Source organism: Vanrija albida, assembly GCF_041260175.1.
Source record: "Vanrija albida strain AlHP1 chromosome Unknown contig_2, whole genome shotgun sequence".
Classification (NCBI taxonomy): Eukaryota; Fungi; Basidiomycota; class Tremellomycetes; order Trichosporonales; family Trichosporonaceae; genus Vanrija; species Vanrija albida.
In genome coordinates, this window is record NW_027191421.1 from 975,776 (window position 1) to 999,777 (window position 24,002).

Here is a 24,002-nt window from a genome sequence, read left to right on the forward strand (position 1 = left end):
CGTGAGCAGCATGTACCAGTATATCATAGTGATTCCATATGCATTTGGCGGCATTGTCAAGAGGTGTGTGTGGCTTCGGGATGGCCGGCGGGTGTGTGGGCCTTGATGCAGGGTGATGGAGTGAGTGAGTGAGTGACTGACTGCGTATGGTGATCGACAGTGAATGGTTGCCGCCGAACTGCGTGGTCTGACCCTGGCACATGGCGGCGGCGGGCGGCACGGCGCGGCGGCGTGTGGGCGGCCACTAAGTAAAATCCACTGATGGCCCAATTTAGGCAGACGGCGTCATCGTAAGAGAGATGTCAGTCAGTCACTGCGCCGCGCCGCGCTGCCTGCCAGGCGCCGACCAGAGAAAAACAATTACCCAGTCGCCCCCTCTCTCCTTCCGCTCTCCTGTCGAAGGGGGGTGACACATCTCTTGCATACATCCATCCATTTCAACTCCACCCACATCGCACAACCTCTGTATCTTGCAGCCTAGCCAACCGTCAGGCTAGTCCGATGAGCACAACAAGCCCCACCACCGACGGCCTCGGTGGGACACCCACCACCATGGACACGGCCCAGGCGACCCAGGCCACCCCTTCGACGGCGACGGCGACGACCACAACGGCACAGTGGAGCCCGTCGGCACCGCCAGTCGCCCTCTCGCCCGCCGCCTTCAGCCTCACGCCGTCGACACCCACGTTGGTCGAGGGCGGGCAAACGCACTCGCTCTTCCGCCCGTTTCCAGTGCCACAAACGCGCAAGCAGTGGTTCTACCTCCTCTTTCTGCAAGGCTTTGGCGCCGGCATCATTGACGGTGGGGTGAACTTTGCCGTGGCGTATGCTAGTGAGTTTGGGTCGGGCGGTCGCCGTGGAGCGTGGAGCGTCACTGACGGGACAGTGTACCACAACCAGTCGAACGTTAGGGTGAGTGAGCAGATTTGTCGTGTCGACGACGCGCCGACCGACCGACCGACCGCGCGGCAGCCGCGCGGCGTGCGTGCGGTTACGCCAGGCAGGGCGTCGTCGACGCGGCGCTGGGCCCAGACCAGATCAGACCACTAACGCTCCCTGTAGATGTGGGTGTTCAGTGACAACACGATCGCAGGCGACCTTGGCGTCACCTGCATCATCCAATGCCTCGCGTCCATGCTCATCACGTCGACGCTCGTCCACACCGACCTGCACCACAAGGCCATCCAGCCCCTGCCCTTCGTGTACCCGCACGTCGAGCACCTGCCCGACCCGCGTGTGCTCTTTGACCGCATCTTCAACCGCAAGCAGCGCAAGATCCCCGCCGACGAGAAGAAGGCGGGCGCCGACGCCGACCTGTCGGAAGCCGAGAAGAATGCAGCCGTGGCCGAGGCGGTGGCGGCCATGCGTCGCGAGTACGGCTTCTCCAAGTACTACTACCTGATGCTTGTGCGCTTCGTGTTCGAGGGCACGGAAATGAACATGCTGGCCGAAAAGGTCGGCCCACGCAGGTGGGGCCTGCGATTCCTGTGGACGGCCGCGCAGGGTGCCGCCATCGGCATTGTGTTTGGCCTGCCGCTCTGGATTCTGGCCATTATCATCCTCGGCCCGATCTACCGCGGGAGGAACATTGGCGGCCTGTGGGCTCCACAGGCCATCAAGTGTGTGTACGCGGCGATTCTCGGCTGGATCACCAACCCTGTGATTGCTACCCTGGCGCTGGGTTCGCAGGCCGACCACCACCTCGTCGTCGTGCCCGTCGACGAGGAGGCTGGCCTCATCGAGTCCGAGGCCGGCCCCGAGAAGACGGGCCGCGAACGCGAGACCGGCCGCATCGAGCACGAGACGTGCCGCAGGGTGCGCAGGACCAGCCGCACCGACCGCGAGGCGTCGCCCGGCATCACGTCGTCGCCCGGCGCCCAGTCGTCGCTCGCCATCGACGCCATCCCAGAGGACGAGGAGCTGCAGCCCGTCATCTCGCGGCCCTCGCCCGTGCTGCTCAAGCCGCGCGGCTCGTTTGTCGACTCGGAAACCTCGACGCAGCGCAAGCGCTCGGGCAGCGCCGCATCGAGCCTGGAGCGCAAGCGCGCCGGCTCGGTATCGGGCAAGCGTCCGCCCTTCACCGCCAACGTCTCTTACCTCTCCACCCACTCAGAGTTCGCCACGGCAGCGACCGGCACGTCGGCCGCGGCGGCAGGCGCCACGCTCACCGCCGCGACGATTACGCCCGGGCGCGTCCGTGCGCTCACCGTGTCGTCGTACGTCTCGTCCTCGGGCCCTTCGGCGGCGGGCGGTTCGACTGCCGGCACGCCCTCGGCCCCGACCGCGACCCTGCCGCCGTCGCCCGCCTCGTTCACGTACGCGCTCGGCGGTGTTGGAGGCCGCGCGAAGCGTGTTGGCCGCTCGCGTGCGTCGACGGCGACGAGCACGCTGCCGGCGTCGATCGCCGCGACGGCCGAGCGCAGGACGGCGTCGACGGGTCTGGGCACGCCGGGCGGCAGGAGCGTCGGCACGCCCGCGACCCCGGGCTCGTTCCTCGCCACGAGCGTCACGACTCCCACGCGCGCCCGCGCCAACAGCGACGTGGCTGGCGGCGCGCTGCACGTCACGGGCGTGGAGCGGACGACGGCGGCGGTCGTGGTCAGCGACCGCGCGCCCAGAGTCGAGATCGAGGAGGACTCTAGCTTTGACGTGTTTGGCCGCACCGACGTGCAGGTGCCGGCGATTGCGCTGCAGCGCCCGAGCATGGACGTGGAGCGGGAGCGCGAGCGCGAGGAGCGTGAGCGCGAGCGCCGCGAGGACGGCCGGTAGCGGCCCGGCCAGTGTATACACTGCGCCTTGTAGCCTTTTTCCGTATACCATTATAGAGTATTGCCATAGGCCTAGTACTGCCATCGGCCTAATGTTATGTGCATGTGTGCATGTGGGGCGAGGCGTGGGCGTGGGTGCATTCGCCACAGTGGTGGGTGGGTGGAGGCAGCGTCAGCCAGCCAGCGCCGCCGGGCGTCATTTCACGTGCGTCGAAATGAATGAGGCCTTAGTCGTTAGTCGTCCGCCTCCACCACCACCACAAACAGCCATGGTCGACACGACGAGCAACGGCGCCAGCGCGGGCCGGAGCATTGTAGCGCGGTACGCCGAGGGCAGCGGCAGCGGCACAAGCAGGCGCGGGGGCGAGGTGTCGCCCGACAGCGTGACGCTGGGGGCGCGGGCGGAGCAGGTAAGTCGAGCCTGCCAGGCCTCGGCGCCGCGGCAGGAGCTCGAGCTCGGGCTCAACCCCCGCCGCGGCCGGCACGGCCTCGCGCGCCGCTGACACGGCCGCAGGAAATCTCGCTCCTAATCGCAGACTACCTCGCGCCGCGGTATCCCCGCCTGAGCGATGCCCTCGCCGCCGAGATCGGGCCGGTGCGCGACGCGGCGGTGCGCGGCGAGATTGAGGGGGTGGAGCGGGCGATTTTGGGTGAGTCGAGCGCCGAGCGCGCCAGCGCGAGGCGGCGGGCGGGCGGTGGGGCGCCCGGCTGGCAAGAGGAGGCGGCGAGGGGGGGCGCCGGGGCGGGGCGCCCGGCAGTGGGCTGGCGGCGTTGCCTGCGCGCCGGGTCGGGGCTCGGCGTGGTGTGCCCCCCGCCGAGCTGGCCTCGCTTGATCGGCGGAAGGCACTGCTCCCCGCTATCAGCGGAGAAGGCTGGCTGCTAGCCACTGCTCGCCGGCACTCGACCTGCTCGCCGCTGCTCACCGGCCTTCGGTCGTCCCGCGGCTCGCTGACGCTCGCCCAGACGGCGACTTCCCCGCCCTCGAACCCCTCCTCGCCTCCCCCGGCCTCCTCGGCCCGCAGACGCAAAAGGCATTCCTGTACATGTGCTGGCGGCAGCAGTTTCTCGAGTTTGTCGACAACCGTGAGTGCTAGCTGGGGCTGTGGCCCACGCCATCGGCGCGTTCTTCGCCCTCGACGCAGCCTCGCGCTGGCGCGCTCGGCGCTCCCCCGCCCGCCTCGCTGACGCTCGGCGCCAGGCGAGTCGCAAAAAGCCTTCAACCTCCTCCAGAAACGCCTCAAACCCCTCGAACACTACCAGCCCGTCCCGTACGACTTCTACTCGCTCGCCTACCTCTGTTCCGCGTCCACGGTCCACGACGCGCCCGGCTTCCGCGACTGGGCCGGTCCCGGCCCCGAGCGCGAGCGCCTCGTCGCCATGTGGCGCGAGCTCACCGACGCCGAGAGCAAGAGCGCCGACTCGACCGAGCCGGCGACGACGCCGCCCGTCCCGCGCGACCGCCTCGTCACCCTCCTCCGCCAGGCTGCGGCATGGCAGATCCAGGCGTCGGGCGACCGCAGCCGCGGCCAGTGGGGCGTCACCTCGCTCCTCAGTGACTATGCCCGCCCGTCCGTCCCCAGCCGCCTGCAGCGCCTCATCACGGGCCACACGGCAAACGTCAAGTGCGTCGACTTTGTCGGCGAGGCGAGCGGGCTCGGCGTGTCGGGCTCGAGCGACGCCACGCTCCACATCTTCTCGATCGACGACGGCGCGACCCACCGCGTGCTCACCGGCCACCAGTCGCGGATATGGGACGTGGCGTCGACGCAGGACGGTAGGCTGCTAGCGTCGGGCTCGGGCGACGGCACGGTGCGCATCTGGTCGGCCAGCACTGGCGAGTGCGCCAGCGTCCTGACCGCCATCGGCGGCGACGTCTACTCTGTCCGTTGGCAGCCTGGGCGCGAAAACCACGTCGTGTCGGCGTGCTACGACAAGATTCTCCGAGCGTGGGACGTCGAAACTGGCAAACTGATCCGCACATTCTCGGGCCATGCCCAGAGCACCCTCGCGGTTGCGTTTGATTCCACGGGCAAGGTGATAGCTTCGGGGTAAGTGGGTGTGGCTGGTCTTGCTGGTCCCGTAGTGCGCTGCCTAGTGCTAGTCACCGGTGTGCGACTACTAGTCACCGGCGTGCGACTACCACGCGGTGGCATGGAATCGAGCGATATCGAGCAATCGAGCCAGTAAACACAAGCGCGGCGCTAACCCCGTCGACAGATCCAAGGACAAGCATATTCGGCTCTGGGATGCCGTCGGCGGTGTCTGCGTCCAAACAATGACGACTCATCTCGGCGAGGTAACGTCGGTAGAGTTCGATCACGAAGGCAAGTACCTCCTAGCCGCGTGCAAGGACAACTCGAACAGGTTGTGGGACCTGCGCATGGTAGGTGTCTTGGGGGCTTGGCTCGGACTGGCTCGGGCTAAGCAACGACACAGCAACGTAACATTTACCGGTACACTGGGCACCAAAACACGTCCAAGAATGTCATTCGCGCGGGTTTCGCCTCGTCGACCCTCATTGCCAGTGGCTCGGAAGACGGCCTAGTGTATCTGTGGGAGCGCGAGGGTGCACAGGCCGAGGAATCGATGCGGACGTCGTCAAATGCCTCGCCTGCGCTCTCGCCCCCGCTGCACCAGACGCAGCCGCAGCAGCTGTCGCTCGTGTCGCCGTCTCCAGCGACTATCCAAAACCGGGCAGGCGGCGGCGGCGGCGGCGCCTACAACCATCCGCCAAACTCTGCAGCCTACTACCCACCACGTGCCCAGTCTCGGTCAACAATCTCCGCATCTGGCACGCCAGCACCAACAACGATCCGGCCGCTCAAGTCTTTGGCCGGCCACGGCCCCGGTGCCGTGTTTGACGTGCGGGCCCAGGCTGGGCTTGTGCTCTCGGCAGGCGAGGACGGCTCGGTCGGGGTTTGGGGTGATGATGACGAATAGGCCTTGTACCTCGTCGGTATTGTTTGTGTTGATGACATAATTTACACAATACCAGGAGCATTGGTTTGTTTACCCAAATAGTTTGTATGAGGTGGGCGGGTGGGCAAAGTCAGACTCTGGCTGGCGCGACGCGTCGAGTCGAGGGTTGTCACCAACCCATGTCACATTGACTTCATTTAGGCGTTGGAGAGAGGTGGGCGGGGGGCATGGAGCAGTAGCCACGTCTCGCGCGCGTGACTGCCTTGGACGCACACCCGGCGACGTGGCCTGGTGCGCGGCGGCGACTGCCTACAGGCCTGCAATGGCCCCGTTGCTGCTAGTGACGATGTGATACGCGAGGGGTCGCTCGGCGGGGCTATTGGGTAGGCAGGCAGGCATGCACCACCCAGACGGGCAAGACGAGGCAGGGCTGGGGCAGGGCTAGCAGGGCTGCACTCGACCCGCGCGTTGGTGCAGGGCGGGATTCTTGGCTCGCAGCGTGGCGAGGAGGTCGCTCGCTCGGTTGGCTTGGTTTGTGCTGGAACGGCTTGATGCCACATGTGACCCCCGGTATCCGTCCAGGGCTATCCCTCGCCCTCGCCCCCCCTCCCGGCTCGCGGCTGGCCAATTTCCACCCCGACAAGAGCATTAGGCCCAGTTGGGATTACTCCGGACGCCACCGGGCCGCTGGCGTGGCTGCGTGCGTGCGTAGCGCAGAGCGCAGCACGCAGCTGGGTAGCAGCGTGGGTTGCTGGTAGCTGGGTAGCTGGGTAGCTGGGTATCTAGGTTGGCTGGCTGGCTTACTGGCCGCCTCGTCGTTGCCTCGGCAGCCACCGTAACCAGGCAATTTGTGCTGGCTGGGCCTGCATGTTTGTGTTATGAGTGGAGCAGCTGCAGGCCCGAGGGAAGCGTTAACCCGGGCCCACCTGTGCTTGCCTGCTCGATGCAGGAATGCACGCTGCCAGCCATGCGCCGACGCGTCCTACCCGCGGGCCTGCTCGTGCTGCGGGACTAGCCGCGGCGCGCGACAGGGACGTGGTCCCGCGCGCACGCCGAAACGAAACATGATGCCGTGAGGGCTGGCGGGAATGCCGTATGCACGCGTTCCGATTGCCTTTAGGGCGGGCTGGGGACTGGGAGGGGTGCCGAGGCGTCGAGGGGAGGCAGGGCCGCACGCAGGCAAGCAAGCATAGGGAAGGGAGGCACCAGGCCGGATCGAGACTGCTGCCTGCTGGTGGTTGGGTTGCGAGAGACGAGGTGCGGCGACGAACGACGACCCGCCAAACAAGAATTGTTCTTTGCGCTCTTCAGTGTAGACATTGTAGAGCCTCTGCCGACGACGACGACGGCAGCAGCGACAGCGACAGCGACAGACGGCAGACTGGACAAACGAACATTGCACCGACGCGCCGACGACTAGGACGAACGACGACGCACGACGCTCCCCCCCCCCCTCCCCCCCGCCCCTGTCCCCTAATTCGACATATACAAACCCAGCGGAAGTGACCTCGACGAGATTGTGCACCTCGACACGACTTGGACTCGTCGTCGACAACTGCGCGCATACAAACAAGCATCGACACGACCAAAGGACGACGACGGCGACGCTGCGACGCCGACACGACGACAATTGTTGTTGCCTTGCCCCCCCTTTGCCGCCCTGTCTGACCGTTACCGAGCCAGGCTAGACCCGCCCGCAAACGCCCACGGCCACACGACCCAGACACCTCGACTAGCCAGCCAGCGACAAAGACAGTCGACGCGACGCGACCAGACACCTCACGCTCTCCTTACTCGTTCTTGTGCATACCGACCGCATCACGCTCCTTTTCCTCGCCACTCTCGCAGCGACGACAACGACAATAATATCAACAACAACAACAACAAGGCCCACCCCACGCGCCGCCCCGCCCGCCCAGCAAGCCACAACCACCCCGCCTCCCGCCGTGTGCTTGGATCACCCCGGCCTGCACCCCCCTTTGCCTTCCCCCGCGACGTCCGACCGACGACCACGGCCAGAGCTCTAGTCCGAACCACCTCGGACACTGACACGCACCGTACACACCTTACGGCACGCGCGACACCACCGCGAACCGAACCCACCCAGCCGTGCAGCGACAAGCGACCACCACCACCAACCCACCATCCCCCCCTCCAGTTCGAGCACGCATCGCGCCGCGCCCATCGCACCCACCGCGACCGCTGCTCGTGACTGTATCTAATCTGTAAGTCGAGAGTTTAAACTCACACGCGACGACGTCGTGTTCCTCTTGCCGCTGCACCCTAGCATCCACCCACCCATCCATCCACCCACCCACGCCACGCCCGCGGGGTGGCTGCTGCAGCCACCCCGAGTCCACCGCGTCGGCTCGTCTGTCGCTCGCTTGGCTCCGACGCAATGCATTCGCCGGCAGTCACGCCGGCGCGCTTGCCGTCTGCATGGACCCACATGGCTGCCATAAATGCTCCTTGGCAAATGGTGGTGGCGCGTGGCTGTGACAAAAGGGGAGCAAAGGGAGCGAGCGGGTCGAGCGCGCCGCCGCCGCCTTGTCCATCCATGCTCGCTGGTCGCCGCTCGACGCGACTTGGCTCATTGTCGATTGTACACGGCACGGCCCCGCGCGGCGCAGCCCAGCCAAGCGCAGCACCCAGCGCGCACGCAACGTGCCAGTTGCTCCTCTTGTCGCTCCGACCAAACCCTCCCCCCATCATCTCCCTCCTCGCTCCTCCTCCCCCCTCTTCTTATCACGTTATTCTCGCCCGCCCACACCCGCACCCACACTCGTTCATTGTCCCTCTATAATCCCCTCTACTCCTACACCCCCTATAATGTCCACTCTTTTGCTAAACCCCTCAGCCCTCTCCTCCGCCGCAATGTCCCTCCTTGCGCCGCGCATGCTCGGCGCAGACCCAGAACGGGCATCGGTCGTTCTGCCAACAGTCAAATGCTCGTCCTGCAACCAGAGCATCCCGCTCAACTACCTCGGCGAGCACACCTGTGCACCTCTACCAGTCCCCAGTGCCGGCTCCTCTCAGCAGCCCGCCAGCCCCTTCTTCCCCTCGACATCTCCCGTCCTTCCGTCCTCTCCTTCTCTCAACCGGCCAGGAGCACCGACCACACTGGGTAACCGCCCAGGCTTTGGATATCCCATCGGGCAGGTCGTCCCCAGCCGCTTTGGAGGCGACTACCCAGCCGATGTGCCACACAGCGCCGTGTCCGATGCGTCCACTGGCAGATGGCCAGCACACGACGCCCCTTCGTCCCGCATGCCACACGCCGAGTCGATCACTGTGCAACTCCCAGATACGACGAGCGGCGGTGGAGCCGGTATGGCGGGCGTCGGGCGTCGCGCATTTGCCGCGGCCGCCGCTTGGAACGGCGCTGGTCATGAACAACGACCATCGCTTTCGATCCCAGACTCGCCCCACCAGCGCACATCACCCAACTTGCCGCCAACAAACGGCGTCTTCTGCAGCTCTCCGCTTGCCGGACCGTCGACTCTGCGCCACACCCCGTCGCCAAACGCGGGCATGCGTCCCAGCCCACAGCGGTCGCCCTCTGGCGGCGGCGGCCGCGAGCCTGTCATCATGCCAAAGGCACCGCTATCGAACCGCCCTTTGCCCCAGCGCAAGCAGTCTCTCGATGAGAGCTACGCCCTCACCTCGCCAGAGCTGCGTAGTGCTTCCGCCTTGTCCGGCCGCAGCCCAGGCGACATGCGCGGGGGGACGTCCCCGATCTATGACCGCGGGCCCTCGCCTTTCGATCAGCGGCAGCGATCGCCGGTGGAGCAGAAGCGGTCGCCCGAGTGGCCTACCGTCGAGCCAAAGCGGTCGCCAGTGGAGCGGACAGAGCCCAGCCCATTCATCGACAAGTACCGCCAGCTCATGGGCAGCAAGAGCGACCAGTCGCACTTGTACTCGAACCGCGCGCCAATCGATGACCAGGACGACACCCACAGCCTCGATAGCGCTGAGGAGCCGTCTGCCCTCCCTTGGGCCACACCGATTTCCCCCGACCTCGCGTCCAAGCACACCGACCGCTTCGAGCATCAGAGGTACCCGACCGATGGCAGCATTGGGTCGACAACATCGAGCTCTGCATCGTGCGGCCCGTCCATGGACCACCGCGGCGGCGGCTCGTCTGGGCACGAAAACGAGCTCGTCATGACGCCCAGCCAGAGTTGGGAGGGCCTCGTCGACCGCATCACCAACGTTGCGATTGACAGCCAGGGCAAGCCGCCTCCTGCTTACGGCGAGGCAACAGGGCTTGGTATCAACGACGTCAACCTGCCCAACAACAACAACCTCGAGCAGATTGGCGAGGAGGAAGAGGACGACGACCATGACCGGTTCCACCTCTCCAACCGTCGTGCTTCCACTGCCCGTCGCGTCCCCCGCTCCAGCTCGCAGTCGACTGTTACCCTCGGCTCGTCTCCTCCTTCTGGCACAGTGGCCGCTGCTCACTCTGCTCCTTCTGGAGCGACCCACGCTCGGACCCGCAGCAAGACGATCGGCGACGCCGCCCGGCCCAAGGGACCATCACCCGAGATGCCCCCTGTCCCGCTTAGCACGTCACCCACGGCTTCTTCTCGCCCCAAGCGTGCCTGTGCGCGCTGCGATGCCCCAGTTGGTGGCGTCCGCCGCTTTGTCGAGCGCGATGGTGTCATCCTTTGCGAGGCCGACTGGAAGAAGATGTACCTCCCGGCCTGCCGCCGCTGCCGCCAGCCCATCGAGAAGAGCGCTGTCAGCTCGTCTGACGGCCAGCTCAAGGGCAAGTGGCACCGTGCGTGCTTTACCTGCACACGGTGCGACAAGCCGTTTGACGGTGAGGAGTTTTACGTGCACGACGGGCGGCCGTGGTGCCAGTACCACTACGCCGAGGAGAACGGCACGCTGTGTGCTGCCGCGGCGTGCCGCAAGCCAATCGAGGGCCCGTGTATCCTCGCGCCGGCTGCGCACGCCGAGGCACACGACCAGCGCTTCCACCCTGGCCACCTGCGCTGCGACCACCGCGGCGGCGTGTCGGGTGCGCAGACGTGCCGCGAAAGCATGGCAGAGTACTACGACGTCGCAGGCGGGCGCTACTGCGAGCGGCACGCCAGCGAGGCTCTGCGACGCGCGGCGGCTGGCGCGGTGAATGTGCGATCTGAGAAGCGGCGCACCCGCCTCGTCGACCTGCCGCGCGGCAGCCTGATCGGGCCATAGCCCGCGCAACCCGTGTGTTGATCATCTCCATCTCTATATTCGGTTCAATCTATCTTTTGGGCTACCTGCATGCTGCCCCGGCGCAGGGCGCAGATTGTAACATTGTAGTGTTGAGCCATGCCATGCATTCAACATCTGTAGCCTTGTCGTCGTCGTCTTGTCCGGCGGAAGTGTGCGAGGGGAGGGGAGGGGGAGGGGAGCGTTACAGACGGGGCGGGTGAGCTTGCTGCCACACCTGAGCGCTTCCCGCGATTCACACAGCCCACTTGCCAGGGTGCTGCGTCCCGCGTGTTCCTCTGGGTGCGGGCGTGCAGGCTTGCCGATTCGTACATGCAGAGCGCACACTTCGCGAGCAGGTCAGCAGCGTCACGCAAAATGGTGAACGCAGGTGCGCAAATGGCGGATCTAGGATGATCGATTGCCTTGCTCCCGTCGGAGTCGGAGGGGCTTTGGGCGCCACACCAAAAACGAAGATACACCGTAAGGGAGTCGAACCCCTGCCGCGTCGATGGCAACGACGCATGATACCGTTTCACCAACGGTGTTGTGCTTCGATGAAGATTGGGGCGGTTTGTGCTATTTGAGTGCACCGCGAGTCGATAGTGGCAGCGAAGAGCACACTTTGTGCAAGTCGTGCGTGGCAGAGCTCACCGGCATGCAAAACGTTCGACCAACGCGCGGTATCGACCAGGCCCCAGGCCTGCGCGCGCCGCTCCCTCTGATCGCCGTAGCCTGACGCACTTGCACCTACAGCGCCGTCCGACAGCGTCGGTGGCGCTGCAGACCTCCTCGCCCCCCCTCCCCTCGCCCCGGTGCGAGCGAATCACCACGCCACGCCGCGCGATGCAAAAGCTGGGAGTGCCCAGCGCTACACTAACGGTGATTCGAACACCGGCCGCTTCTTAGCTTCCGTATGGAAGAGAAGCATCCTAACCACTAGACTATTAGTGTTGGCGGGAATTCGGGAGGCCACAGGCATTTTACGTCGTGCATTCGCTTCTTGTTTGCTGGCACAAAGCTCGGACCGCCAGCAGCTCACGAGTGCCCGTTCTTCCCGTCAGCCCGGCTGCAGTCGCCCCACCCCAGCCACTCACCACAGCCCTCGGCACATAGGCCCCGTCGATCTCGGCCTTCTCCTCGGGCGTGAGCTGCAGGAACACGCCGGCGATCAGGTCCTTGAGCTTGTCGAGGCTCGTCGTGCCGACGATCGGGGCGGTGACAAACTCGTTGGCGAGGGACCACGCGAGCGCCACCTGCGCCATGCTGACGCCGCGGCTGGCCGCGATGCGCTCGATGCGGCCGTTGATCTCGACCTGCGCCGCGTCCGGGCCGTCGCCGCCCAGGCGGGACTTGAAGCCCCAGTCCGTCGCTTGCCGCTTCGTCTCGGCGCCGACGGGGCGCGTGAGGAAGCCCCGCTGAAGGGGCGACCACGGGATCATGCCGGCCCCGAACAGCTTGAGCGTGGGCACCATCTCGCGCTCCTCCTCGCGGTATGCGGCGTTGTGGAAGTTCTGCATGCTGATGAACGGCGTGAGGTTGTGCGTAATGGCGTAGTCTGAGTCAGCGGCGCTCGGCCTCGCCCTCACTCTGCATCTGGTGAAACTGCCACGCGTAGCAGCTCGACATGCCAATGTACCGCGCGTATCCCGCCTTTACGACGTCGTGCAGCGCCTGCATCGTCTCCTCGATCGGCGTGTCGTAGTCGAACCTGTGGCACTGGAGCACGTCGACGTACTCGAGCTGCAGGCGCTCGAGCGACAGCTTGATGGAATCAAAGATGTGCTTGCGGCTCAGGCCGTGCTGGTTGACGGTTGCGAGCGTCTCGTCGCCCATCGGCGCGCCCATCTGCACCGAGCAGGGAAAGAAGACCTTGGTGAGCACGACGACGCTCTCGCGCGGCGCGCCGATCGCCTTCAACGCCTTGCCCAGCACCACCTCGCTCAGGCCCCCGGCGTACGCATTCGCCGTGTCGAACGTGTTCAGGCCGCGCGAGTACGCGTACCGGATGTGCTCGATCGACTCGGCCTCGTCGAGGATCCAGGGCGCATAGTCGGACGAGCCGTACGCTGGGGTCAGGTTGGCCCGGAGAAACAACTAACACATGCAGCCACTGCGTGTTAGCAGGCCCGGGAGGGAGGACCACTCACAGGATCAGGCGCGACACCTTGAGGCCCGACTTGCCGAGCCGGACTGGCGTCAGCTGCCCGCGCGCGCGCGGGGGCTCACCGTACGGCATCTTCTTGTCTTCGGCGGCGGACATTGTGCGTATGGCGTGGGCTGGGTGTGAGTGTGGATGTGTGTAGCTCGAGAGCTGGGACAATGCAGGAGAAACCCAAGAGCCGTTGCGACGCGCTGCATATAACCCGCAGCGGCTCGAGTCGGTCGGGCATCGGGGCAAGTCGAGTCGAGTGGAGGCCTCCACCGACTCGACACCCTCCACCTCGGCCCTCCCCCCTCCCGTCCACTCCTCGCTGCGACGACGCTATGCCGCACATGACCTTGGGCAGCCGTGTCGCGGTGATCAGGTGCACCCCCCTCGCCCGTCCTCACTGTGGGCCACGCACAACGACGGACGCGACTTGCGTTCTCAACGCCAAGTGGCGTGGCGGCTAAACCAACAGCAACGGCCTTGACGTCATGGACACTGATGCATCGTTGCTATGAGTTGAGATGTCGCCCCTACCCTCCCCTCCCTCCATACTCCTAGTGAAGCCCGGCCGCCGCCTCGAGCACACGCACGACGTCCTCGCGCGTCGCCGGCTGCCTCGTTCCAGCTGGCGAGACCTGCGACACCACCTCCGCCGCGCTCGTCCCCCTGAGGATCCGGTCCACCAGCGCCTCGGGGATAGACTCGCCATCGGCAAACTGCTGCACAAAGTCGCCATCAATGAAGCCTGCAGTCTCCTTTGGCAGAAGCGAAGTGCCACCTCGGCGAAGCGTCTTCCAGTCCACCCCTCCAGGCCCCTTGAAGTGCTTGTCCATGTTTCGCTGCAGGTCACCCAGCGTACGCGCGGCACTGGTGCCCAGCTCGCCAATGATGCCCAGGCGCCCGCTTGTCGTCGCGAATAGGAGCTCCGGGCGAAGAACATCTGCCGAGGTCGTCGGCGGTGCCAGCGAGCCAATGCGGAGCCGGGCGACATCCTCGTGCAAGCCAAAGTGGGCGCCACGTTCAATCTCCTCGTTCAGGCGCAGCGTGAGCAGGTTGGAGTGGGACTGTGGAGTTAGCCAGTGGTATCAGCAGCTGCACTCACGTCGGCGATGATGACACCCGGGCCGCCGTCCTCGATCCCATCGAGTGCGCGGACAGAGTGCGACGCCATGTCGCGCTGGTCAGAGCGGATAACGCCGCTCTCGTCGTCGATATCCAGGATCAGGATACTCCTCATCGCGTCGCCGACAACCAGCCGATCCTCGTCGTGCACCTTGTTGGCTGGCGAGACATGTAGGTAGTGGGCCTCGAAAGCAAACGTGCTGGCAGAGACCTCGCGCAGAGTCGCAGGACTGGCGTCGAGGCGCAGGATTGAAACCTTTGTAGACGATGCAACGGCGAGGAAGCCGTGAATCGCCTTGGCGTCCAGGACTGCAGCGGCGGCGTCGAATGTCGTGGCCACATCCAAGAACCAGCCCCCTGGCCCCTTGTTCGTGGGCTCCAGGAGTATCAAGCGGCCCTTCTCGGCCGAGATGAAAGCCGACATCTCCTCCAAGAGAGGCACATCGACTGTGTCGTCCTCGCCAAAGATTGCTGTTCCTAGCGCAATGTAGTGTCTTCCGTTCAGCAGCACGGTGTTGACAGACGCCACGGTCTCTCGCTCAGGAAGCGTATACTCGGCGAACACTGCACGTCAGCTCCGTCGTGCGCGACGACTCACATTCCAGGGTCGTAGGGTCACGAATCTCGAGCGACGACGACTGCAAGACGTCACCGGTCTGCGAGTCGAGCGAACGAGTGACCGTCCCCGCAGCGAGCACCTTGAGGTCAGAGACCACCGCCAACCTTGTTGCCGACTTCTGCCCCAGGTCGAGGGTCTGCACCTGTAGCTTCTTCAGGCTCGACACGGCCTCGAACTTGAGGCCTTCCTCTGTGGCAAGGACAATGGCATTGCCCAGGGTTGGCGTGCTAACCGAAGCGGCTGCCAAAACGCCAGCCTCGCCGCTCGACGAGATCTCGAGGTGGTTACGCGCCTCGAACATAATCGACAGCGACTCGGTGACGGCAGCCGCCACGACATGCTCCTCCCCACCTGGGGCCAAGAGGTCGAGTGGAAACAGGATGGCGGGGCGCGAGCCTGCGGACGAGGTGTAGCGGCCCTTGTCCAGTGTCGTCTTGAGGTTCGAAGGTTCGAGGGAGTAGGTAACGACGGTGCCATCGCTGAGGCCCGCAACGAGCTGGGGGTGACCAGAGGACGCGTTTCTGATTAACAGGGACGCAGCGAACGTCGCCTCCTTTACCACAACCAGGGGCTTGCGGTCCCTCAGGCTCTCAAATGAAAACACCTCAATGTCGTTGTTCCACGCGCCACCAGCCACGAATGATGAAGCGGCATTCGAACCGATGTGCAGCGCAATGGACGCCGCTTCTGCTGGTAGCTGAGACAAGCTGGCATGTCAGCAACATCCCATGCTGTTCGCGCTTACAGAATCTGCTCCAGTCCGTTGGGGTTTGCCTTCAGAACAGCAATGTCGCCGTTGCGGTGTGCCACGAGAATGTGGTCGTGCTTGATGTCTGCAGCGACAATCTCCTTCGCCTCGCTGGCTTCGTAAGAGCCAAGCGACACCCCCGCCACGGTATCCGTCCACAGCTTTACTGCGGCCGGAGTGGCGTGGGCGAGCACGCTGCCCCCGTTCACAAGACCAGCAGCCACGGTGGGAGACGACGAGATCTCAGCGGCAACGGGGACGACCGAGACGTCCGCCGAGAGGTCCAGCAGCGCCGACGACGTTGGGAAGGACAACAGCAATGTTGGCTTATCACTGAATCGGTTAGATCATGCTACATCCCCCAGCACTCACCGGCTCGCCAGAGACCACATGCCTTGGACGTCCGTGACGCCTTCCACAGTCAGGACTGTGTCCAGTCCGACGCCACTCCGAATGACACGTAGGGAGTTCGAGGTCGCCGAGCCTGATCCAACCACGAGATGCGACTGAGAGTGTCAGGATGACTCTCGCCGAGTTGGTCAGCCTACTCACTACACGACCATCATCCTCCTTGACGACTGTAAAGTCCTTGACTGGAGCGATGTTCAGCCAGCGCTCCCGGACTTCGACAGATCCGTAGCCGTCATCCTCGCTGTGAATGGTCCACGTGCCGACGTCGACAGTGTCAGTCGCACGGCCCTTGCCCTTGCGGGCAATGTTACGCGGAGCGGACGATGAGGAGGGCGCTGGATCTGACTCTGCCGGCAGGTCAACCGACACGAGCAGGGAGTCGCCACATGCGGACGACACGAAGGCGTATCCGTTGTCGAGGTACGTCAAGCTGGTCGGGGGCGACACTGAGCCGAGGTCGACCTTTGACACGCGCACATTGTCCGCGTCCTCAAAGTCCCAGCCGACGGCTGTCAGGCGTCCGCTCTCGTCACCGAGGAGGACACTACCTCCCTTCTTATCCCGTGTGTCCAACACAGTTGCCCTGGGCGTCAGGAATGCGCCAAGCTGCTGGTGACTCACGCCAATACAGTTCCGAAGCCCTGTCGCGTGCGCCACACTGGAGCCGTGTTCCACCTGTCGTCGGCGTCCGTGTTGATGCCACGCCCAGACGTGCTCGACTTGCGCTTCTTTCCAATACCTCCGGTCTCCGCCTGAGGGCTGCGACGGATGGCCGACGCACGGGGGCTCGCAGCCACCTTCGCCGCTGACGCCGCCGACGGGCCGACTGCAATACTATACAGCGTCGCGTGCTCGTCGCCAATCACAAAGAACTGCCTGGAGTCGTTGGGCCCATGACCCGGCACGGCGAGGAGGTTTCGCGCCGCCGGTGTCGAGAACGGGATGGCGTTGAAGTCGAGATCCTGATCTTCGCCGTTCACGGGATACTCGAGCGGGTTGACCACGTCGATAGGTGCCCCAGCATTCGTGAACGAGTGCGTGGCGATCGACAGCTGCTTGGGCTGGAGCTGGATCCTGTTGTTCTCCGTCATCCAGAGGAACGCCACAAGCGGGGTGGGCGACGTGTCACCCGGCGCGAAGGCGATATCGAGAAGATTGTGCTCTCGGATACTGGGGCATCAGAATAGCTCCACCGCGCTACGCACTTGATGTTGAAGCTTGACTTGAACACGAGCCGGGCACCAGCCTCACACTCGTCGCCCAGCACCTCGCTCGCGCGGCGCTTCTTCGCATCCTTGGCCTTCTCAAACTCGATCTCGACGCACGCGAGCAAGCCAGTCCACAGACTGACGAGCGCCGCGCTCCCGCTCGCACGCACACCAGTGAAGAACTCGGCGCGGGCGAGCGACGGCATCGGCGGAGAAAGCGGCTGCGAGGCCGTAATTGTCAGCTTGCCACCCGTGAAGGTGACGAGGAGGAGCTTGGCACTCGGCGGCTCAACCAGCACGAGGATGTGCGGGGGCGCGTCCTTCCGTCAGCAACGCTCACCACGCCAACCCACCGGCACGGCCGCGACGTCGAGCCCGACTATCGTGCCCCAGACTTTGAGCTCGCCTTTACGCTGCAGCCCCGAGGCGGACACGTCCCATACTTCGATCCTGTCTGGCCGCGCAATCACGAGCGAGGTGGATCCCGAGGACGTGAAGCCGTGGACCTTGGCCGTGTGGGAGATGACGGTGGGGGAGAGGGCCTGGGGTGTTAGCCGGCGGGCTCGGTCGCAATGGCGTTGGCGTCGGCGTCGGCGTCGGCCGACGTCGCCGCTCGTCGCTGGTGCGATAAGACTCGCCACTCACTGAGGCTATGTACAGCATGCTGGGCTGTGTGGACCTGCTGCAGTGCCCTCTGAGCCGTAGATGAGAGGAGGCGCTGCGAGATGAGATGGAGAGTCGAGAGTGGACGGCAGCTCAATGACGCTTACTATCGCCTTGAACAGGGCAGCTCGGGGTGGAGGTCGGTCAGGGAAAAGCCACGTGGCGTCACGTGATTTGACATTTCTGTGATCTGTGAGTGACGACGGACGGGGTGGAGAAGGTCATTGCCATCGACAACCTGGAGAGCAACAACACCCACCCCACCCACAGTAATGCCCAACCCCCAGCTGCAGGCCGTGCCCGCCGCCTCTAGCGCCAAGCGGAAGAATGCGCCGCGCGACGACGAGGACGACGGCGCGTCCGACTCGGGCTCAGACGTGGTGTGTAGCTCCGTATGCGCCGATGTCGAGCTGACCCCGTCAGAGCATGATCAACGTCGACTTTGACTTTTACAACCTCAACGCCGATGTGGACCAGTGCGTGGCCTCTAACTCCCCCCGCTGACCCCGACTCCAGAATCGCAATCAAGCGCTTCCTCCGCCAGACACTAAGCCACGACGACAACCTCATCGACGTGCACCCGCTCGCCGACCTGATCCTGTCCGAGGCGGCCCGCCTGGGCGCGGGCACGAGCATCAAGACGGACGGCGAGGAGAGCGACCCTTGGGGCCTGCTGGCCGTCGTCGACATCCGCCACGCGCAGGAGAACGCGGCGCTCAAGCCGCTGATCGAGTACTTTGTGTCCACTGCCCCGCCTGAGGCACTCCGCGCCGTGCTCGACAAGAACCACGCGTCGCGCCCCGCCCTCCTCTTCTCGCTCCGCATGCTCAACCTCCCCCTGCCCCTCATCCCGCCACTGTACAAGATGATCGGGAGCGAGCTTGCCGACGCCGACTTTAGCCACTACATCCTCTGGGGAAGGGGGTACAAGCTGCAGGGAACTGAGGACGCCACGGGACTCGAGCTGGACCAGGCGTGAGTCGGGGGCGAGAGAGGGGATGCTGACTAGCAGCGCCAAGGGAAACAAGAAGAAGAAGGGCGGGAATGCCACCGGACCCGGCCTGGCCGCTGGCTCGTTCACCTACCACCCCGAGGAGGAGATGATCGACGCCCGTGCAAAGGTCGTGCACACGTACCCCCTCAAGACGGCGCCTTCGCGCGACGACGAGGCGTTTGGTGTCGAGCAGTTTGGACGCCTGGTCCTTGCTGATGCTGCTGGCCTCGCCAAGGCTGTCGAGGACATGGAGGAGGCTGCGAGGTAGACGATACATCTGTAGACAGAGGGCGATGTTGTTGACATGCAACTGTGCATATGAGCTGTGGTGGCACAGCTAGACTGTCGATGCAGCAGAGTCATCTCTCCAGTCAGTACACCTCTCTTGCTGGCTCCCGACTCGGCCTCTGAATTTCACAACAAAAAGTGCATAGCAACAAGGATGTCTCCCTTATTGGACCGATTTCAGCACAGAAAAGCCTGACCGGTGAGTAGCAGGTAGCGTGATCTCCCTTGGGATGGGAGGCGCTTGGTGGTATTGGTACTGAGAAAATAGAGAGCGAACGTAGAGTTACCCCGAGGGGCGCGTTGCCTTCAGAGTGAAGTACCGTGTGTGGGGATGAAGAAGGATGGAGGGGGAGAGAGATGGGGGAGTGGGGTAAATCAGTGCTGGGCAAAGTCAGCTTGGCTCCATAGCCTCACGCGATCCAACTCACTGTTTGAACGAAAAGCCAGGCCCGTCTCGTCAGTATCATCGGAAAGAATGGGAAAGGAGAACAGATCGCATCAGTCATGGTATTTGACTGAGCGGCGCCTGTGAAGTACCATCCATGTTGACTTGGGCAAAGCCGCATGGGGGTAGCAAATGAACGCCGCGAGGCCAAAGGCCAATCGCTCTGCGCTCCGGTGACCAGACGCGCGGCACCGAGATGAGGGTGAGCATGTGGGTCGTGGAGCGGGATGGAAGGGGAGGGGATTTTGGAAGCGGGGCTCTTGTTGATGTAAACTGCATTGATCCATGTACTGTACACTATCGGTCTGTAAGGTGTTAGCAGGAGCCTTGCGCACCGAACGGTGATACTCACAGAATTCGTGACGGTCCTCTGACTTCTTGACCGTGGACTGGAAGAAGAGAACAAGTGTCAGTCGAGTTGCTAAAATACCTTGCAAGCCAGGCTCGCACCCCGGCGAATTTAAACGCCGGGTGCGAACCGTGGTGGCACCGCCCATGACGTACCTTCCAGGCCTCCTCAAAGTCGACGGGCAAGACGACGTAACGGTTCTTGCGGACAGCTGCATGCATGTTAGCAATGCACGAGATATCATGCATGAGAACTCACCCTGGAGACCAGCAGCCTGGCAGATGGAAGCGATCTCGGCTGAGCTAAGCCTGTCTGGCCTCGACACGTCTGTAATGTCAGCTTCGCCCTTCGCAATCGCCACATCAGGTGTCACTCACAGTCCTCGAGGTCGACGTCGGGGCCAAGGTTCATCTTCGACGTGACAGTCTGGAAGATGAGACGACGCTCACGACGCGACGGGTTGGGGAACTCGATCTTGCGGTCAAGACGACCGGGACGGAGAAGAGCAGGGTCGAGCGTGTCCTGACGGTTGGTAGCCATGATGACCTGTGCGTGTTAGCTGGGGCGCTCGGTGACTGCCCGGTAACATACCTTGACGTTGGTGGTCTGGTCGAAGCCGTCCATCTGGTTGAGGAGCTCGAGCAGAATACGCTGGACCTCACGGTCCGAGCCGGTCTGGGCATCGAAACGCTTGGTGGCAATAGCGTCGACTTCGTCGATGAAGATGATACAAGGAGAGTTCTCTCGTGCCAATCGGAAGACGTCACGAACCATGCGGGGGCCCTAGGTTGTTTAGTTTGTGCTCACACGACGTCAGGTGGCCACTCACTTCACCAAGGTACTTCTGCACGAACTCGGAGCCGACGACACGGATGAACGACGCAGTGGTAGCGTTGGCGACGGCCTTGACCAGCATGGTCTTGCCAGTACCTGTGAATGGGTTAGAGGAGTCTTCATATTCATTGCGTGGAACCCACCCGGAGGACCGTAGAGGAGGACACCACGGGGAGGGTCAATACCGATCTTGCGGTAGAGGTCCATCTGGTGTTCGTTAGCGCTGGTCTGAAGTTCATGCCAGCGACACGCACCTGGACAAGGGGAAGCTCGACAGCCTCACGAATCTCCTGCTTCTGCTGGTCGAGACCACCGACGTCCGAGTACTTGACGTCTGGCCTCTCATTGGCACCAAGCATAGAGATCGACGAGTCGGCCTCTGGTGGGAGGATGTCGACGAGAGCGTTGGAGTGGCGGTGGAGCGCGACCGAGGACGACGGCTTGAGGAGCTCGCGGTCGAGGGTTGAGAGGATGCGGACGACGTAGTTGGAACCTGCGCGGGTTAGCATACTGCCGCGATGTTCAACCCACCAGTCGTGCTGCCCACGATGCCGCGGCGCTCATCGACGGCCTCGAGGAACTGGCCGATGACTAGGGGAACCGACTGGATGCGCTTGACCTCCTCCTGGGCGCGGAGGAGCTCCTGGCGGAGGTTCTTGGTCTCATCACGGATGTAGTCCTGGGCATAGTCAGCATGTTGATTCACGACCTTAGCCTTCCGCCGCCATCCCCGGCACCATCATTGCGCATACACACCTCTTGGAGCTGGAGGAACTCGCGGTGGGCCTCAAGCTTGCGCCACGTAGTGTAGAGCTCGTCGTCGCTGGCCGGGAGGGAGGAGTAGAGGGCCTGCTTCTCCGAGATCTGGGCCGCGAGGGTGGGGTCCTGGGTTGTTGTCAGCTGGCTGTGCTACACGTTCAGGGGAATGTCAGCTCACCTCGAGCTTGAGGTCGATTCCAATCTCCTCCATTGTGTCTAGAGGGGAAGATGTGGATGTCTAGAGGAGAGAGTGGGAGTGTACGAGTGATGTAAGGATGTGGAAGGTGAGAGGGAGACGCAAGGAACATCGACGACATCCTCCATGACCGCACCTACGCGTTGCCTCCACGCCACGTGGGCGGAGTTTGCATCATCTCCACCCCACCAATTCACCCTTCCTCCTCGAACACCACAAAACCAAGACTGGGTCGTGACAAACACATCTTCTCCATCACTCCATAACCTCACACATCGGCGCACAGCCCACAGCAACGATGGGAAAGCGAAAGTCGTCCAAGAAGCCCATGGTCAGGAAGCAGAACGAGCCGCTGTGTGAGTGCTGGTCGTCGAAGTCTATGTAGACGCAGCGCTGACTCCCCAGCAACGACGTTCAAGTGCCTGTTCTGCCACCACGAGAAGTCGGTCATGGCCAAGATGTGCGTGCATGTGTGGTGTGAGGGCGGGTTCTGATTCGGTGTAGTGACAGGCAAGCCATGTTCGGTCATCTGAGCTGCAAGGTGGGTGGTTTCGAAGTCCATGGGTATGGTGCTAACCGTCCGCGCAGGTCTGTGGCCAGAAGTTCTCCACCCCTATCAACAGTACGTCGAGCTACCGTCACACCAGGTTTAGCTGACGTTTCAGACCTCTCCGCCGCCGTCGATGTGTACTGCGAGTACGTCCCCCTGCCCTGTTCTGGAGGCAACAGCTAACCCCTACAGCTGGGTCGACGCCTGCGAGGAGCTCCGCGTCAAGGCGCCCAAGAAGCCCAAGGTGCCCGCGCGCGCTCGGACACCACCGCCCGCTTCTGCGCTGGCGGACGAGGACGAGGACGATGACGACCTCGACCACCTCGCGAGCTCGCGCCACGACAAGGAGAGCAAGCGCAAGTCTGCGCGCAGCGCGTACGACGACGACGATGAGGACGATGTCGACGACGACCGCGCGCGCAAGATTGCCCGGCGGGCGTATGACGACGACGACGATGATGATTAGTGGTTGGGAAGGCAGTGGGGTGTGGCATAGGCGACGGCCGAGCGGGTGGTCAGGCGGACGCCCGAGCCAGTGTTCAGCTGTGCGCAGACAGCACAATGTATTATGCATGGTATCATAGCAAGAGCGTGAGGGTCGTGAGTTGTATAGTGGTACAGTGGGTTGTGCAGTGAGGTCGTTGGCTTATGGAGCATGCTTGTCGTCGGCAGCGGTGGCAGTCGCAGGCGCTGGCGGCTTGGTGCCAAACGCGCTGAACAGGTTCTTCTGTGTCTGCCTGTCAGCACGGAGACCAACTGCCCACTCACAGGGTCTTCAACAGACGAGTATCCCGCCTCGCTGATTCTCTTTCCCTTGGCCACGCAGTCGAGGATCCCTGCACGCGTCAGCTACCGCAGACTCTCTCAGCAGCATACGCACACTCGACCTTGACAACCTGCGAGCGGCGGCTGGCCCCGCGCCTCCCCTGCCCGTTGATGTACTTCTGTGCCTTGGACCCGCTTAGGCGCTCGGCCACGACGTGCGTGCAGCCAGAGTGCACGTGCGGGGAGAAGCGGCCGCCGTTGGCTGTGATGAGGTTTTGCAGCTGGAGGTTGGAGACCTTTGGGCCTGTGGGGCCGTTGATCGCGATAGTGCAGCCGGCTGTGGTGTCAGCTTGCACTAGGACTCTTTGGAGCAGCACCAACCGAGGATGGACGTTTGCTGCGGTGTCAGCTCGTTCGCTTTCGGGGAAGCTCACCTTCTCGCGCGCTCCAGCCTCGACCTTGGCCGTCCGGACCGACCAGTACGTGTGCTTCTCTCCCTCGGCCTTGAGGCCCAGGTCGCGCGCGACGGCCCAGAAGCCGCGGTCTCCGCCGCGCTGCTGGTGCCCTGTACTGCACGAGTGCACGTGGTCCGTCTTCTCGAACGCCTTCGAGTGCGTGATGGGGTTGTTCTCCGAGGTCATGGAGCTGAGCTGGGACGTCAGCGGGTACACCGGGACGCAATGGGTACCCACCATGCGCTCTGTGACGCGTGACCGTGACTGAGAGCTTGTGACTTTGCGCTTGGAGGAGGAGGGTGCGGCATAAGGCGAGGAAGACGACGACATGGACGCGCGGATGGCCGCTGCGCGTGCGGCGCGCGCGTCCGAGCTCGATGATGCCGGCAGCGAGGTGGTCGTCTTGGCTGGGCTTGTGGGAGGGGATATGCACACGACCTCTGGCGAGGACGGTGGTGAGGGCATTGTGACTGAACGAGCGAGGTTGAAGGAAACAAGGCGCGTCGAAGGGGTGACGGCCGCGGAAAGTTGTTGACGGTTGACTGGATTGTTTGG

At 63.8% G+C, this 24,002-nt stretch overlaps 9 protein-coding genes and 2 non-coding genes across 11 annotated transcripts; 5 read left to right on the plus strand and 6 right to left on the minus strand.

The window, feature by feature from the left end:
* Nucleotides 1-552: 552 nt before the first annotated feature.
* On the plus strand, nucleotides 553-2,769 carry Q8F55_002018 (uncharacterized protein; the record flags this gene model as incomplete). The annotated part of the gene is made up of 3 exons (XM_069350629.1): nucleotides 553-832; nucleotides 887-912; nucleotides 1,063-2,769. 3 exons carry the CDS (start codon nucleotides 553-555, stop codon nucleotides 2,767-2,769), a joined length of 2,013 nt encoding a protein of 670 aa, XP_069211015.1.
* Nucleotides 2,770-3,037: 268 nt separating this feature from the next.
* Q8F55_002019 (uncharacterized protein) lies at nucleotides 3,038-5,708 on the plus strand (the record flags this gene model as incomplete). The annotated part of the gene is made up of 6 exons (XM_069350630.1): nucleotides 3,038-3,178; nucleotides 3,283-3,418; nucleotides 3,732-3,851; nucleotides 3,967-4,816; nucleotides 4,986-5,151; nucleotides 5,205-5,708. 6 exons carry the CDS (start codon nucleotides 3,038-3,040, stop codon nucleotides 5,706-5,708), a joined length of 1,917 nt encoding a protein of 638 aa, XP_069211016.1.
* A 2,853-nt stretch (nucleotides 5,709-8,561) lies between these two features.
* Q8F55_002020 (uncharacterized protein) lies at nucleotides 8,562-10,892 on the plus strand (the record flags this gene model as incomplete). The annotated part of the gene is made up of 1 exon (XM_069350631.1): nucleotides 8,562-10,892. The coding sequence occupies one exon, from the start codon at nucleotides 8,562-8,564 to the stop codon at nucleotides 10,890-10,892; it is 2,331 nt and encodes a 776-aa protein (XP_069211017.1).
* Nucleotides 10,893-11,366: 474 nt separating this feature from the next.
* On the minus strand, nucleotides 11,367-11,437 carry Q8F55_002021. The gene has a single exon. It is a non-coding gene; the product is annotated as a tRNA-Gly (tRNA).
* Nucleotides 11,438-11,761: 324 nt separating this feature from the next.
* Nucleotides 11,762-11,843, minus strand: Q8F55_002022. The gene has a single exon. It is a non-coding gene; the product is annotated as a tRNA-Gly (tRNA).
* An 84-nt stretch (nucleotides 11,844-11,927) lies between these two features.
* Q8F55_002023 (uncharacterized protein) lies at nucleotides 11,928-13,152 on the minus strand (the record flags this gene model as incomplete). Its single annotated transcript, XM_069350632.1, has 4 exons — nucleotides 11,928-11,942; nucleotides 11,987-12,447; nucleotides 12,479-12,958; nucleotides 13,119-13,152. 4 exons carry the CDS (start codon nucleotides 13,150-13,152, stop codon nucleotides 11,928-11,930), a joined length of 990 nt encoding a protein of 329 aa, XP_069211018.1.
* A 443-nt stretch (nucleotides 13,153-13,595) lies between these two features.
* Nucleotides 13,596-17,812, minus strand: Q8F55_002024 (uncharacterized protein; the record flags this gene model as incomplete). The annotated part of the gene is made up of 10 exons (XM_069350633.1): nucleotides 13,596-14,105; nucleotides 14,144-14,727; nucleotides 14,762-15,489; nucleotides 15,528-15,863; nucleotides 15,903-16,036; nucleotides 16,083-16,524; nucleotides 16,563-17,111; nucleotides 17,147-17,469; nucleotides 17,503-17,691; nucleotides 17,795-17,812. The coding sequence occupies 10 exons, from the start codon at nucleotides 17,810-17,812 to the stop codon at nucleotides 13,596-13,598; spliced, it is 3,813 nt and encodes a 1,270-aa protein (XP_069211019.1).
* Nucleotides 17,813-18,084: 272 nt separating this feature from the next.
* On the plus strand, nucleotides 18,085-19,074 carry BCP1 (Mss4p nuclear export; the record flags this gene model as incomplete). The annotated part of the gene is made up of 4 exons (XM_069350634.1): nucleotides 18,085-18,192; nucleotides 18,236-18,288; nucleotides 18,329-18,787; nucleotides 18,825-19,074. The coding sequence occupies 4 exons, from the start codon at nucleotides 18,085-18,087 to the stop codon at nucleotides 19,072-19,074; spliced, it is 870 nt and encodes a 289-aa protein (XP_069211020.1).
* A 762-nt stretch (nucleotides 19,075-19,836) lies between these two features.
* Nucleotides 19,837-21,692, minus strand: RPT3 (26S proteasome regulatory subunit 6B; the record flags this gene model as incomplete). Its single annotated transcript, XM_069350635.1, has 12 exons — nucleotides 19,837-19,844; nucleotides 19,892-19,928; nucleotides 20,044-20,099; nucleotides 20,147-20,215; nucleotides 20,266-20,434; nucleotides 20,480-20,671; nucleotides 20,718-20,818; nucleotides 20,866-20,929; nucleotides 20,977-21,215; nucleotides 21,254-21,401; nucleotides 21,479-21,607; nucleotides 21,660-21,692. 12 exons carry the CDS (start codon nucleotides 21,690-21,692, stop codon nucleotides 19,837-19,839), a joined length of 1,245 nt encoding a protein of 414 aa, XP_069211021.1.
* A 283-nt stretch (nucleotides 21,693-21,975) lies between these two features.
* Nucleotides 21,976-22,693, plus strand: Q8F55_002027 (uncharacterized protein; the record flags this gene model as incomplete). The annotated part of the gene is made up of 6 exons (XM_069350636.1): nucleotides 21,976-22,033; nucleotides 22,083-22,137; nucleotides 22,182-22,218; nucleotides 22,266-22,299; nucleotides 22,343-22,373; nucleotides 22,420-22,693. 6 exons carry the CDS (start codon nucleotides 21,976-21,978, stop codon nucleotides 22,691-22,693), a joined length of 489 nt encoding a protein of 162 aa, XP_069211022.1.
* A 180-nt stretch (nucleotides 22,694-22,873) lies between these two features.
* Q8F55_002028 (uncharacterized protein) lies at nucleotides 22,874-23,912 on the minus strand (the record flags this gene model as incomplete). The annotated part of the gene is made up of 6 exons (XM_069350637.1): nucleotides 22,874-22,960; nucleotides 22,996-23,063; nucleotides 23,108-23,329; nucleotides 23,374-23,389; nucleotides 23,427-23,642; nucleotides 23,685-23,912. 6 exons carry the CDS (start codon nucleotides 23,910-23,912, stop codon nucleotides 22,874-22,876), a joined length of 837 nt encoding a protein of 278 aa, XP_069211023.1.
* Between the last annotated feature and the right edge of the window lie 90 nt (nucleotides 23,913-24,002).